This window comes from Candida orthopsilosis, assembly GCF_000315875.1.
Source record: "Candida orthopsilosis Co 90-125, chromosome 1 draft sequence".
NCBI classification, from domain to species: Eukaryota; Fungi; Ascomycota; class Pichiomycetes; order Serinales; family Debaryomycetaceae; genus Lodderomyces; species Lodderomyces orthopsilosis.
Genome location: NC_018292.1, coordinates 1,440,529 through 1,454,983, shown reverse-complemented (window position 1 = coordinate 1,454,983; position 14,455 = coordinate 1,440,529). Strand labels below are relative to the sequence as shown.

Sequence of the window (14,455 nt, the reverse complement as noted above, 5' to 3'; positions counted from 1 at the left end):
AATATATGGAGCACAATAATCCGCATATTGTTACAAAATGGCAATTGGTTTAACATATGACACACATTGTATGTGTGTTTCCATTTGAGTCAGGTTTCTACACTCTGAGCCGATATTGTGCTTGGAAAGCTGTGTGCTCTCAACTGACGACTGTTCTCCACATAAACTTTTGATCTCTTTCTCTCGTCCGGTGTTTGTTGTTTGTGGAACAATACGGTCCAATGGATTACGGTGATGTATTTTTTCAAATGGTACCGGTCTTTCCCGAGCACCAGTAGAGACAAAATACAGGAGGGACGTAGACCACAATACATTTAGCTATGGACAGAGGTCAATTGGTACTGCAGTTACGACTTGAGCATTTGCTTTGCCACAGCACCTGTCACAGCACCTGGCGACAAAGTATTTAGTACTAAGAGAATCGTTTTGAACATACGTCCTTGCTCTGAGACGTTAACCAATAGTTAACCTCATAGTCACCTACAATTTTCTTGATTATTCCCACCACTGTAGTCTCCAAGTAGAAAAGCTGCTCCCCATGTCTTTTTGTTTTGAGGGACCTTCTGCCGTTGGTGAAGTTCCACCAAAGGAGAAATGGTAGCTCTAAACTTTTTTGTTGATACTAAGACTCATACATCAGACATACAATAGAATCAATCATGGCCGACGAAGACACGAAGGAGGCAAAAAGCCTGCTGCAGAAACAAGAATCCACAGAAGACAAACCCACCGATACACAGAAACCAATGTCGCTGCCGACAAAGGGAACCACCACCGATCAATCCAAATCGCCGCAGAAGAATAACAACAAAACAGACAATAATACACCTGGCAATCAATCAAAACCATCTACTCCCTCGTCATCAGCAAAGCTATCTAAAGGTGCTGCCAGTATAGACAAATACAATGAACTAAAAAAGAAACTCACTCAGCAGATACTAAAAAAGCAAGAAATCACTAACAAATTATCTAAACTTGAAGACACGATATATCAAAAAGAATCCGACTATTTTGAAGAAAGTTATTCTGGTAACATAGTAAAAGGATTTGAAAATTTTTCAAAATCAAGTGGTGGGGGAGCAGGAGGCACTGGTGGTGGATCGGGCTCTTCTGGTTTTAAACGAAGAATAGTCTATACTGAAGATGATCATATTTTTAGTCTAAGTTCAATTTCATTTGTGAAAAATATGGTTAAACGACATGGTACTGGGTACGCTACGAATGGATCTTTAGGTAATGGTACTGCTTCGTCGATTATTAATTCGAAGGATGATTTTGATGATTATGAGGATTCAGTTGATCCAACAACTGCTAATTTAGGAGTTAAACTGAGTAATCCAATTGCTGCTGCTGCTGCGTCAACGGAAAATAACAAGAGTGAAACGAGTAGGTCCAGTACGCCTTCAAGAAAGAGAAAAGCAAGAACAATAGAGGATTAGTGGTGCAAGTACATTTTGCATTTATTATGATCTATTTACATAAAATGTACATTAAATGGAATTTATTTACTTCTTTGGTGAGTAAGCATGAACCCAAGGCTTCGTAGGTGGATAATCTGTGGGAACTCTCATTTCAATAGGAAAAGTAGTAAACCTTAATTTACTTTTGGCGTTAGCCATTTCATACAATGCCGGACTCGTTTGCTTCAAATCTTCCATGGCATTACGTATACTTTTGTATTGTAAATCTAATTGATGCTGTTGTCTTTGAAATTTCTTACGTTGTATCAATTTCCATGCATTCATTATAGTTCTGTGTTTAATTAAATCTTCGTTACATAATTTCAACAATTGTGGTTGTTTCCTACTGGCTGATAATACTGATAATTGATTAACAATTTTTTGAGTCGATGCATTTAATTGATTGGCTTGGGTGGATTGTCTTTTGAAACGCACGAGAGTTAATGTGCTTTGCGCTAGGTTTGTGATGTTTGGTCTGTTTATGTTGAGCATGGTGAGGGTATTCAAATACGTAGGGTGGTTGTAGTTGAGTTCGGTGATGTTAGTCTTTAAAGTCACTGGTATAAAATTTTCATACAAATCTGAATAAAATTTTCCATTGTCGCAGAAAACTCAATATCAAGAAATACATTCTTACGACATTGAACCAAAGAGTGGCACAATGACGTATTTAATGCCGCAATCTTTTAAAAAACAAAGATAAAGAAGTTACCAAACCCTCGTGGGTCAAATCATTGAAAACCAAATAACCTCAACTTTCAATCCATCAATTGTCAACCCAGCTTTGCTCCATGTCCGACGAGAAGGAAAAATTAAGACAAAAATATGCTCTTGAAGAACAAGCAGCACAACTGGGAAGCCACAGTTCACCTGATGCACCACCGGCATACGAAGATATTCAAGGCTCTCAAAACCCATACACCAACAACCTGAATGGTCAATTTGCTCCATCACAAATACCACCACTGAATGCTCCTGGCTATGCTCATCCTCCACCTGATAACTACGCAAACTACCCACCCCCACAAACATATCCACAGCAAGGATCTTCTTCTTCTTCTTCACAACAGTCGCAAAATCTCTACACAATTAAACCCAATGTTGTTGATATTAACAACACCGATCCGCAAAACTTAAACCCGCAGTATCAAATTTTCAAACAGAATCAAGAAGCTAAAATAGCAAGAGGTGAATACGCTGCTTGGAACCCAAAGGCCCCATTGGAAAAGGGTCATACATCGAATAAGAAGGTTGATCTGAGTTTTCCTGGACGAAGTGGTGCTACTTATTACAATGCAGCTAATAAGCATTGAGTGGGGTTTGCTTTGTGTATTGGGCTTTGGTAATACAAGATAATTAATAAGTTGTTCAGTGAGAGCATAGCCACAAAAGACATTTTAATTTAATAGTCACTTTGTATTCAAATATCTTTGCCCTATCTATTTTGATTTGCCATATACTTTGTAGTTTATCTATATCTTACTTTACATTTATACTGATCAAAGCCCTTACCTCTCAAGTGATTAGTTTAGTCCCTAAACTTCCACTTTTCAAACACATTTCAAGAAAAGTCTCAACTTTTGGAGAAACCCTTCTCCAATCATGATTAAAGAAAAGAAGAAATTACCACAGAATCACACCCACAATAACCACTCTGGTAATCCAAGTACCGAGTGTCCATCACCACCACCGCCATACGAAGATCTGGAAAACAAAGAGCATAATCCTGGTTCACGAAAACTCAATGCCCATTATGGCAATGAGAAACCACAACAACCTCCAGGCTACGAAAACGTACCTCTCTCAAGCTCACCTCATTTAAATTCATCAAGCGAAGACAACCAATTCATTTATACGACAAACCCAAAACTCTCTTTTGTCGATGGTCCTGATTCACCTTTTTTATCGGCGCAGTCCAAAAGAATAAAGAATAATCTTCGAAATAGACTTCTTAGAGATGATGTTTTACACAGCCAAAGCCGAAAAACGTGCTGAATGAGAAGGGAAAATGGGTATATCAAAGGGGCGATGACCAGCAATAATCCAGATAATAATAGGTGCTACTCCACGCTTGAGATTGGGTCGACACGTTCGTTGCTTACTTTTGCTAGTCATCTCCCTCACCACTAATTTATCTTCACAATTACACATTTCTTTCACTAGTACCATTCCTTTACTTATCTAATCATCTAAACCACAATATAACCCCTGTGTTTTTTTATTTTTATTTTTATTTTTTTTTTCATAGCACGTTATCTCCATTATAAGTCCATCCACCAAACTGTTTCTGTACACTTTCAGTCAAGAAATCATCAACAACTGAATCCTGAGGTTTTTCATTAGTGAAATCCTGATCAAAATTCGAAGTATCTAATAAGTTTTCAACATTTGGTTTGAATGGAGGTAAATAGCTCTTGTTTAACAACTTATTCCAATCAATATCTTTGAAAAAGGGGTGATTTTTAATAGCTTGGGCATCATTTAATCGATGCAGTGGATCTTTTTGTAATAATTTGATCAATAAATCTTGAGCATCGGTGTTTTCCAAAAATGGGGGGAATCGTAAGGGATTTTGAAGGATTTTTCTGTACATTGTAGGTACATCCGAATCATAAAATGGTGGTAATCCTGTCAACATTTCATATAATAAAGTACCCAATGTCCACCAATCAACACTACGGGTATACCCCTGGTTTAATAATAGTTCAGGTGCAAGATATTCAGGTGTACCACAAAAAGTATTTGTCTTATCATCATTACTCATGTTTAATTTACATAATCCAAAATCACAAAGGGCAATATGACCTTGATAATCAAGCAAGATATTTTCTGGTTTCAAATCTCGATAAATGACATTCAACTCGTGTAAGCTTTCCAATGCAGTTAGCAATTCGGCAATGTAGAATCTTGATCTATCCATACTGAATTTGCCTTCTCTTTGCAAGTGCCAGAATAATTCACCACCATTGATGAATGAAAGCACAAGGTACAATTTCTCTGGTGACTGGAATGAAAATTTTAATGGAACAATAAATGGGTTGGTTATCCTTGCCAAGACGGTTCGTTCAGCCAATGTGTGAGTAACTTCCAGTCTAGATACAATATGTTGTTTTCTCAATGTCTTCAAAGCGTATATCTGCTTGGTATCCTTTTTCACCACTTGCATAACTTTCCCAAAAGATCCTTTACCAATAACTTTCAATAAATCAAAATCATCAATTGAAAGATGTTTCTTTGTCAATGGTTTATACTCAATAGTCAACATTATTTCTCCCATGTCTTGACGAATAGCATCCAGTAAAACAGCATTGTAATTTGTAAACTTCAAATATTCATGATGCATTAATCTCACTTGTTGAGTGTGTGATTTCGTATTCAATGGTAATTTAATTGTACCAATGAGTAAATCTCCAATGTTTACTTGTGAACTTGATGTGTTTGATGAGTTGGATGTCATTGACTTGTTGGCACTATCAACTTGATAATTGGTAAACAATTGCTTGTTACGATGCTTTTCTGTATCTGGAATCAACACATTTGGTAATCTCATGAATAGATTCAAATTGAGAAACTGAGAGTTACTATTAATGCTTAGTGACTTGTTGGTAACATCAAAAGAAACAACTTGATTCCATGTCGATTGGTTAACAGTTCCCTTTTGTGGCTCAATGACCAAAACGTTATTATCAAACTCAATAGTTAGGTAAAGCAATGACTTAACTAGGTTTTCTGATTTGGGGATTGTTATAATAGAAGGCAACAATTTTGTGGCGTTGGAACCGAGAATATAGTCTCCCACTTCACTCTCCTTTTCAACCGTTGCCAAATTTTTCAACAATTGTTGTCCCACACTTTCACTATTAGAATTTATAGCCAAGGCATGTAAGATTTGCTTGTTGTTGTTGATCTTGATAGGTAATTGAATATTTTGTGAACCGTAAATCTTGACAGTAAGCAAGCCAGGGGAAGCAGTAGGGCCGGTTGCGGCATTGGTTGTATCGCTAGAGTTGGATGCAGCTGACGTAGCTTGACCTACTGAAGTTGGGTGCGACGATGAAGGAGAACCATTGTTGTAGTTTGAAGAATTGGATGTAATATTTGACTCCGTTGTTGGAGGTTGTAAAATACCTGCTTGTTGTGAAGAATGGTTGTTATTGTAACCACCTGATGAAGCATTTCTTTCACTGCTTGCACTGCTATGCAAAGTAGATTGTCTATCTGGCGAATCATCATTGATGGATAACTTAGAAATATCATTCCCCACCTGATTGACAGAAATAGTCTTTCTTGAATCCGATGGAGTTCTCTTAGGTGTCAGTGATCCCTCATTGGAACGTTGCTGTGCAGAAGGTGATGGTGTAGACTCACCTGAGCCTGTATCATGATGATGACGGTTCAGTGAGTGTTGTTGTTGTTGTTGTTGTTGTTGTTTATCATTTGAAGACCCAAACTTGAGTTTATTTTTGAATTTAAACATTGGTTCTTAGAAAAAAATGAAAGTGTTAGTTAATGTAATAAATTTCAACCTTCTTTGATGGTGTAGTATAAATGTTGCCTTTAATCTTGAGTATAAATATCTTGATATATTATTATCAGTAATATTATTAAACTTTGATGTGGTAGTGATAACCAATGTTTTGATACAAAGTTAGAGATTACAACGCCCTTGTCGGTTCAATTTTTTTGGTTCAAACACCACCAACCAACGCTACCATCTCATAATTAACTGGTATGAATGGATCACCAATTTTATTACAGTGATATAGTAGTAGAAGCTTAAGGTAATATTTAGGATTGTTCTTGGTTTATTATTGAAATGACTTATCTTCTTTGCCAGGCATTTTAGGATTTAGGGGTGTGGGAAGCTACAACTTTGAAACTCTACGTATGTATGTCAAGTAACCATCCATTCTTGCGAGGTCAATTCCTGAATGTATTGACCTACCAATGGTTTGAGAGATATATACACACTCTCTCATATGTCACTTTAATTTTCTCTAGTCTCTTTATCTTCTTACGTAAGTTAAGAACATGAATTTCAGTGTTGACTGAAATCTCAGGTATATCCAACAAAGCAGAGCAACTCCCACCATCAGACAGATGATGCAGTTCTCTTTAATCTTTCACTCACTTCATTAGAAGCACCAAGGAGGTTATTGCTGTCATACTTCATTCACTATAGCCAATACCATAATTCAAGAAATGGATTCTACAGCTCCAATGTAAGTACAAACTACGCATACCACTTCAAAAGTTATCCAATGCTGTTTTAACTGATAATGGAAATTGACAACTCGTGTGCTAGCAACCCGTTTTTTGTGTGTGTGTCTATGTATAGGTTAGTTGGTGGCTGATGGTTGGTGGTGATGGTTTTTTACAACACAATTATTTCCCAAATGTCGCGCGACATTTTGTGTCGTATTTTGATGTTTTGATTGTTGTTTACATTTCCCAAAAGATCTTTCCTGTTTTTCTCCAAACACATCACCATACATTTAAACATATCTGTGTTGTATTTTCGTCAAACCCCTTGGTCTAATCCATCTCTTGCTAGAGAAGGAGGAGTAGAGTAACTAACATAATTAAAGCCCAAGTACCATGGAAGATATCGAAAACAAATACTCTGATAACACAGCATATCAATTTTCACGACCTAATAATATCATATCCACAAGAAAAGGCATTACACCACTTCAAGAATCATCTGCAAATATCATCAATAACAACAATCTCACCAGTATGTTACGAAACAACAAATTATTCACGTCACCAATCAAAACTGCCAATGATCAACTAAACTTCAAGAAAAGAGCTGCAACTTCCCCAACACCTACATTAATCCCACATAATACAAAACGAAAGTTGAACAAGACATGCTCTATAAAAGCTGATGAAGAAAATATATCTCCAATCAAACCACGTTATAGTAAATCAAATCTAGATAATAAGTCAAAAGTCACTGACAAGAGTCCGCAGGTTGAGCAGAGTCCACAAACTGAGCAGGAGCAAAGTACAAACGACAACATTGGGTACCCACTATGGCCACCACAATCAATTGCGGAGGCACAATTGCATCGGCAATTGTATCAAATGGAACAAAGTGCCAACCATTACCAGCAACTTTCCAATTTTTTAGTATTGGAACGGAAATTCCAAATAGAAGCTGGTGAATTTAGTTAATTTGAAAATTGTATTTAATATCCCATTGCATTACTACATAAGCATTACTAGAGTATACACTATATTAAAACCAAACTGAACATTGTAAGGACTGTTTTTCTTCCCCCAAATTTACCTCTCACTTCGAGTATTTTTAAAGTACTGTTTTAATTTATCATCACTGGCATCAAAATATGATCCATCTCGAGAATTAATCCAATCATTATGTCTCTTATGTATCTTTTCCTTCTCATCTTGTCTCAGGCCACGTCTTTGTAAATCTTCAGATAACCAACACAACGCCAAAGGGTGCAATGTATTGGATTTACTAATAACAATCCTATCTTCCCTAACATCAACATCAACATCCTCACCACCACCGCTCTTGAATTCAATTTGATTCATATCGATATCATTCAACAACAACCCTGAATCAATATGCAACAACCTATCACACCATTCATTACCCAATCCATCGAAAATATGAGTTGCATAAACAACGGTACAATTTCGATCACTACATTCCAGTTTCAAATAATTCAACAACTTCAGTCGTACAACTACATCCAAATCTATAGTGACTTCATCAAGAAGTAACAATTTCCAAGGTTTTATTAACCCCATGGCAATTTGAACTCGTCTTCTTTCTCCATCGGATAAATTAATCATTGACCATGATGGATCAATATCCAATATATCAATCAACAGATTTCTCCTCTCTGCATATATTTCACCTCCAATTGAACTGAGCAAGAGATTAACTGGTATATCTCGTTTGATCACTGAGTTGGTGATCCATTCAGTTCCTAAATAAGTGATGTAGTTGTTGATATCTGCATTATAATGACGTTCACCATCACCAGTCGAAAACTCAAATGGATCAAATCCACCAATTTTTAATTTCCCCTTTTTGATTAAAGTCTTTCCGGCAAGAATACGTAATAACGTTGATTTCCCAGCTCCATTGGATCCAATGATTAAATTGGTGGTTCCCCAAGATATTTGTAATGTTATGTCTTGTAAACCGATTTTATTGGTATTGCCATTATTGTTGTTGCCACGAGGGAATTCGTACGTGAGGTCGTTGACTTCAATTGCTAGTGACGTATCATTCTTATGATTCTCCAATGTCATTGTGAAAGCTCTGTAGGTTAGAAGGTTGAACTGTGGTTTTTTCAAGAGCGGAATAAAGTTGGGCAATATAATTTTCAAAGAACCTTTAATATTTTGTGTCACCAAGGGCCACACACTACTTTTCTTCCATTCTCTACACAATCGTTATGTCACCCTATGAAAGCTCTTTAAACCAACCAAGTATTTCAATTCTAGCAGGTATGTTTTCCAAGTCATTAAACACATTCTTTATATTCTGCAAAACATCGTCATCATTCGATTCAGTAGCTTGATTTTTAATATATTTTCTAAAATATGACTTGAGCAATCCCAAATATTCATAAAATAACCATTGTTTATCAACTTCGGGTGCATTATCTTCATTCAATTCATCAATTTGAACAACATCATCAATACCCAAATCCAATTCATTTAGTTTCTTGACGACAATAGTAAAAATTTCAAATATCAATTCCCTCAATGTCTCTGCTTTTGATGTTTCCAATATTCGATTTATCGATTCAATGCAAGATACATTATCAATGATTAAATTAGTCTTGAAGGCCTTCGCAATAAGGTATTTGGGATCAAGAATCTCAAATTCAATCAAATATTCTAAAATTAAGAAAATCACTTGTGGTTGATGAACCCATATTCTAAAAATAGCATCAATTATCCAATTTTGTCTATTTGTGACATCGTCATCTTCAAGGTACAATTTTTCAAACTCATCATCGGGATTGGCCACTTTTTTTGAATCTATTGGTTTTCCACTAAGGAATTTCAATTTATCAACATCGCGACTCAAGATACTCACTTCGGAATAAATTGATCTTGATCCAATGTATGCATAAGTTTGGAAAAACAAGTTTATAACAAACTTAACTGGGTTGGGAATATCCACCTGGACCATGTTGTCAGATTGTGGTTGATCTTGTTGGACTTGTTCAAGTACTGAATTGTACAATTCATTCATTTCTTTGTTACTCTTGTAATGAGATACAATAAATTCATAAATTTGTGAAGCAACACTGCTCAATGGTAACTCAGGATTGGTGAAATTGTAAAATATCTCATCTTGAAAAGTAGCATTACTTTTAGCTGCCAATGTTGCTTGTTTAGCATCGTAAATTTCAGTAATTTTGGTTCTAATTTCTTCTGAATCTCCATACAATGCAGAATCGTAATTAATAATGTAATCTCTGGTATTAGGAACCACGGAAATATCTAAATACTGATAAAATTCATCAAATGGAACCACACGATCATCGACAACATCAACAAAACTTTCTTTAATTCTTTTCGTGTTAGATAATCTAATCTCTTTAGCAATTAAATTCTTGATGAAGTTCTTTTTTGGATGATATTTCAATTTAGCAAATTGCTGTGAATCCTGTACCCATTCATCCCATTTCCAACTAAATTCAAAATTAGAAATTTGTGTAGTCATCCAATCCAAGAACCTAATCTTTAACTCGAAATCTAACGTCTGTAAATTGTTGTAGAAATAACGAATGGCTCTACCAAATACCGGGGCCATTGAATCAGGACTCTCCTTACAACAAGAAATCAAAACTGTATAATAGTAAATTTCTCGATGTAAAGTGTGTGGCAATTGAAAAATCATGGTCAATATACTTTCAACGGCAATATCTTCAATTTTCCAAGTAGATAACGGAGGATTATTTCCACCAGTACGATTCTTGGTATCGATCTCAATCAATTCGTCAATCGATGTACCCATTGGAGTAAACAACTCTCTATTGAAGAATAAATCCAAGATTGACAATTGTATTGATGCTTCAGTCTTGTTGAATGATAAATTAGTCAATATATCAAATGACAAGTCTTTGAAAAATAGTCCAATATAGGATTCAATAACTGGAACTGTTTCAAATTCAGTAGTTTGGTTATAAACCTGAAGTAAAACACGGGAATTTTGCTGCCATATACGATCAATACTATCCTCATTACGAGGCTTATACTTGTTCATTTTCTCCGTTGAAGGCAATGATAATTGAGGTAATTTGTGTTTCACAATGTCTTTTGAAATGGCGTTGTTTTCCAAAATTGTTTTTAAAATAGGTTCCAAGAATGGTTCAAAGTCGAGGAAGAGTTTCAATTGCCAATCATCAGCTTGCAATTTTTTCAATGCAGGTAAAATTAAACTCACCATTTTCTTGGGTTGATAAGGGATTTCAAAATTTTCCATCTTGTTATCAAATGGTTGTATCAAGGTATTTGAATCGGGTTCAATGATAGGAAACTTGTCAGCAAGTTCGATAATATCATTTAAATATCCATGCAACTCTTCACTTTTATCATTGCTCAATAAATACGGCGTTGCAATCAATACATTATAATAAATTTCCTGAGCTATCCCATTTCTCTTTTCTGAACCACCTTGTAAGTCAATGGCAAATTGCAAAAGCTGCTTCAATACATTGACAACTGAATAGTCATCAATAATTGGCGATATAGCTCCAAAAAATTTCAAGATACTCTTGATATTGTTAAGCACACCTGCATTTTCTCTTGAAGTATCTGCTTGTACCTCCCCACCAATTGAATCTAACAACAACTGCATCTTTGTATGTAAATATTCAACCACGTATTTAGCAATGACAAAGTTTTTGGCATTGCAGATAAATACTAAGTTACCAAGAGCATTAATCTTGTGTGGTTGTTCAATAATGAGTGCATACATCGTCGACAAGATGGCATTTCTAAGGCTCTCAATCTTTTCAAATTCAGCAACTATAGGGTTGGATATATAGTTGACATCGTCAATCTGAGTTGCAACGTTGGAATTTTCACCTAGTCTCCTAATGTCCTTACATACATTGTTGATTAATTCTTGTGCTGGATCAATACGTTGTCTTTTGAAATCATAATCAAAATTTTGCTGTTGTGGAGGAAAACGACCGTCATTGGCGTGCCCTGACTGTTCCTCAAATTCGTCTCTACTTCTCTTGTTAGATTCTGGATCCATTGTAAATGAAGGTTATTGACAAAAGGTTGATTAAGCAAGTGCAGTTGGTGGGACTTTGGTAGACTGTTTTTAGATTGTTTTCCCTTTTTTTTTTTTTCAAGTCGAGGAGACATTGACAAAGACTTTCGCGTGGGAATCGTGCGGCGTCCCACAAAGCAAAAGGAATACGCTGTTCCTCGACCTAGCAAATTCGATTGAAGTCGTTACTGGTCTCAACCGAAATTGCTTCATTATGATGTTGACTTCAAAGGTGGTGACGGGCTTTGGATTAATTACTCTCCCAGTCTAAGAACAATCGTGGCCAATTTTAGCTTGACTTTACAGTAGCCGTAGTACTCTCATTGAATTATTCTTCTTCATAAGTGACAAGTACCCGCATCAGTACATGGTCTCATTTCAATGGTCCAAGGGGTTTGGTGATAGAGTAATGTAGACGTGAAGTTTAATGTATTTGTTTTGAGTTTAGTCTCTTCTTTTTAGTAGGTATCACACGGATCACAGAGAGACGCAGAATACAACACTATAAAATTACGAACCAATTGATTGTAGCAGTCCAGTCCAAAGATAGGATTGACAGGTTCCAATGTTTTTAACAGAAGGGTGGTATGTGTGGAGATATATTGTAAATGATCCTCTGTCTTCCCCTCATATGATAATAGTTATTAACCCCTTTAACTCCGAAATACGATTTTTATATTGCTTGTGATATGAAGTCGGCTTTATCAATCTTTTTTTCTCCACAAACTTTAAACTATTATTAAGGGGGTGAACAAGATCTCAAATGGTTATATATATAAGGGCAACTTTCTGTCATAATAATATAATAGAATTCCCACTAAGCAATACTCCATAAGATCATAATTATGTCTACCATTACTTTAACTAAGGAATCTCACAAGAACCCAACCAAGTTTAGGGCGGATTATGATAATGAACGGATTGCATTGGGTTTCACAGCAGGTAGTTCAATTAATTCTTCCTTACCACCAATCCGCTCATCTTCGAAAGTTGCAATTGTAGGAGCAGGGTTTGGTGGCATTGGAGCTGCCATAAAGACAGCCAAAGATCTTAAAGAGACAGATTTTGTTATGTTCGAAAAGCACGATAATTTTGGAGGTACTTGGTGGGCCAACACATATCCGGGTTGTGCCTCTGATATTCCAGCTATATGGTACTCATTTTCATATGCCTTGACTACAAATTGGAGTAGAGTACAACCTCCTCAGTATGAAATGGAAGAGTATCTATTGAGAATTGTTGATCAGTATGAATTGAGAGAAAAAGCTAGATTCAAAACATCTGTTGACTCTTTTGAGTATGATGAGAATTCTGGATTATGGACCCTACACGCACATAATCTCAACACGGGGCAAAAGATTGAGCATACGTGCAAATTAGTTGTATCATGTCGTGGTGGTTTGGTGCACCCACGTGATCTTGATGCTCCTGGGCTTGAAAATTTTGGTGGTAAATACATGCACTCCGCAGTATGGGATCATTCAGTTGATTTCAAAGGTAAGAATGTGGTTGTAGTTGGTAATGGATGTTCCGCTGTCCAGATCGTTCCTACGTTATTAAATGATCCACAATACAATGTGGGATCTCTAACTCAAGTATTTCGATCAAAACATTACATCATGCCGCCAGTTCCCCCAATTTTGCTTAAACTTTACCATTTTATGAGTTTCCACTTTTATGGTTTGATGATGGTGCGTTGGTTCTTAGTTTTCATTTCAGAGATTAGATTCCCGTTATTCAAAGGAGATGGTTTCTTTGCTAGGTTTTTTAGAAAAAGACTCAGGAAACGTTCTGTTGATTATATTCACCTGACAGCACCAAAAAAGTACTGGGACATGCTCATCCCCAACTTCAAAGTTGGTTGCAAAAGAATGATTCTTGATTACCAGTATGTTCCTACTTTGCTGAATCCTCGTCTTACCCTCGCTTATTCTGGTCTAAAAGAAGTAGTCAAAGATGGGGTTATCTTAGATGATGGTCGCCACGTAAAAGCAGATATCATTGTTGCTTGCACTGGTTACGATCTTGACAAGTCTGCAAAATTGCCAGTTACCACTACAACTGGAAGTACTGTCTCTGAGTTATGGAAAAAGGAAGGTACAACTGCTTATCGCACAATATTGGTCAAAGATGTTCCCAACTTATTTGTGATTGGCGGTCCAAATAGTGGAACAGGACATTCATCAGTCATTATGGCACTAGAAAATGCCATTGATTACTACGCAAAAGTCGCCAAACCCGTCATCAAAGGTGAAAAGAAATCTGTCGTGGTAAAACCAGAAGCGTATGATAATTGGAGAGTAACAATTCAAAATGAATTGAAAAAGAGTGTGTTCGGTACCAAGTTCGGTGGGTGTGTTTCCTGGTATAGTAATGAAAAGGAAAACCCGACTGCCTTTGCTTGGAGTCAAGTGTATTATTGGTATATTACTCATTTCCCCAACTACAGAGATTTGATTTATGAAAATCATAAGAAAAAAGTTGATTGATTATGGTTACTAAGGTGGGTATACATGTGGGTTGGTGAGACATATAGTGTTTGTTTAAAAAAAATAAGGCTGTGCTCGATAAGGTATATTGCTTTTGCTAAATACAATAATGAACTTTCTGTGTTAATCAAAATTTCAGTCCTTAAAGTTTTTTATTTTCTTCTTGCTGGAGCATGTATTAGACTCGTTTCAATATCCATTAGATAAGGATGTAATCGAGGTCG

The 14,455-nt window shown here is 36.2% G+C and overlaps 9 protein-coding genes across 9 annotated transcripts; 5 read left to right on the top strand and 4 right to left on the bottom strand. All coding sequences in view use genetic code 12, as the record gives it.

The window, feature by feature from the left end:
- Positions 1-659: 659 nt before the first annotated feature.
- CORT_0A06560 (Eaf6 subunit of the NuA4 histone acetyltransferase complex) lies at positions 660-1,439 on the top strand (the record flags this gene model as incomplete). The annotated part of the gene is made up of 1 exon (XM_003866434.1): positions 660-1,439. One exon carries the CDS (start codon positions 660-662, stop codon positions 1,437-1,439), a length of 780 nt encoding a protein of 259 aa, XP_003866482.1.
- Positions 1,440-1,505: 66 nt separating this feature from the next.
- On the bottom strand, positions 1,506-1,952 carry CORT_0A06550 (Mrpl28 protein; the record flags this gene model as incomplete). The annotated part of the gene is made up of 1 exon (XM_003866433.1): positions 1,506-1,952. One exon carries the CDS (start codon positions 1,950-1,952, stop codon positions 1,506-1,508), a length of 447 nt encoding a protein of 148 aa, XP_003866481.1.
- Positions 1,953-2,251: 299 nt separating this feature from the next.
- Positions 2,252-2,773, top strand: CORT_0A06540 (hypothetical protein; the record flags this gene model as incomplete). The annotated part of the gene is made up of 1 exon (XM_003866432.1): positions 2,252-2,773. The coding sequence occupies one exon, from the start codon at positions 2,252-2,254 to the stop codon at positions 2,771-2,773; it is 522 nt and encodes a 173-aa protein (XP_003866480.1).
- A 289-nt stretch (positions 2,774-3,062) lies between these two features.
- On the top strand, positions 3,063-3,455 carry CORT_0A06530 (serine/threonine protein kinase; the record flags this gene model as incomplete). The annotated part of the gene is made up of 1 exon (XM_003866431.1): positions 3,063-3,455. One exon carries the CDS (start codon positions 3,063-3,065, stop codon positions 3,453-3,455), a length of 393 nt encoding a protein of 130 aa, XP_003866479.1.
- Positions 3,456-3,702: 247 nt separating this feature from the next.
- Positions 3,703-5,937, bottom strand: CORT_0A06520 (serine/threonine protein kinase; the record flags this gene model as incomplete). The annotated part of the gene is made up of 1 exon (XM_003866430.1): positions 3,703-5,937. The coding sequence occupies one exon, from the start codon at positions 5,935-5,937 to the stop codon at positions 3,703-3,705; it is 2,235 nt and encodes a 744-aa protein (XP_003866478.1).
- A 1,121-nt stretch (positions 5,938-7,058) lies between these two features.
- On the top strand, positions 7,059-7,640 carry CORT_0A06510 (hypothetical protein; the record flags this gene model as incomplete). The annotated part of the gene is made up of 1 exon (XM_003866429.1): positions 7,059-7,640. One exon carries the CDS (start codon positions 7,059-7,061, stop codon positions 7,638-7,640), a length of 582 nt encoding a protein of 193 aa, XP_003866477.1.
- Positions 7,641-7,751: 111 nt separating this feature from the next.
- Positions 7,752-8,753, bottom strand: CORT_0A06500 (Caf16 protein; the record flags this gene model as incomplete). The annotated part of the gene is made up of 1 exon (XM_003866428.1): positions 7,752-8,753. The coding sequence occupies one exon, from the start codon at positions 8,751-8,753 to the stop codon at positions 7,752-7,754; it is 1,002 nt and encodes a 333-aa protein (XP_003866476.1).
- A 154-nt stretch (positions 8,754-8,907) lies between these two features.
- CORT_0A06490 (Gcr3 protein) lies at positions 8,908-11,724 on the bottom strand (the record flags this gene model as incomplete). Its single annotated transcript, XM_003866427.1, has 1 exon — positions 8,908-11,724. The coding sequence occupies one exon, from the start codon at positions 11,722-11,724 to the stop codon at positions 8,908-8,910; it is 2,817 nt and encodes a 938-aa protein (XP_003866475.1).
- Positions 11,725-12,587: 863 nt separating this feature from the next.
- Positions 12,588-14,231, top strand: CORT_0A06480 (hypothetical protein; the record flags this gene model as incomplete). Its single annotated transcript, XM_003866426.1, has 1 exon — positions 12,588-14,231. The coding sequence occupies one exon, from the start codon at positions 12,588-12,590 to the stop codon at positions 14,229-14,231; it is 1,644 nt and encodes a 547-aa protein (XP_003866474.1).
- Between the last annotated feature and the right edge of the window lie 224 nt (positions 14,232-14,455).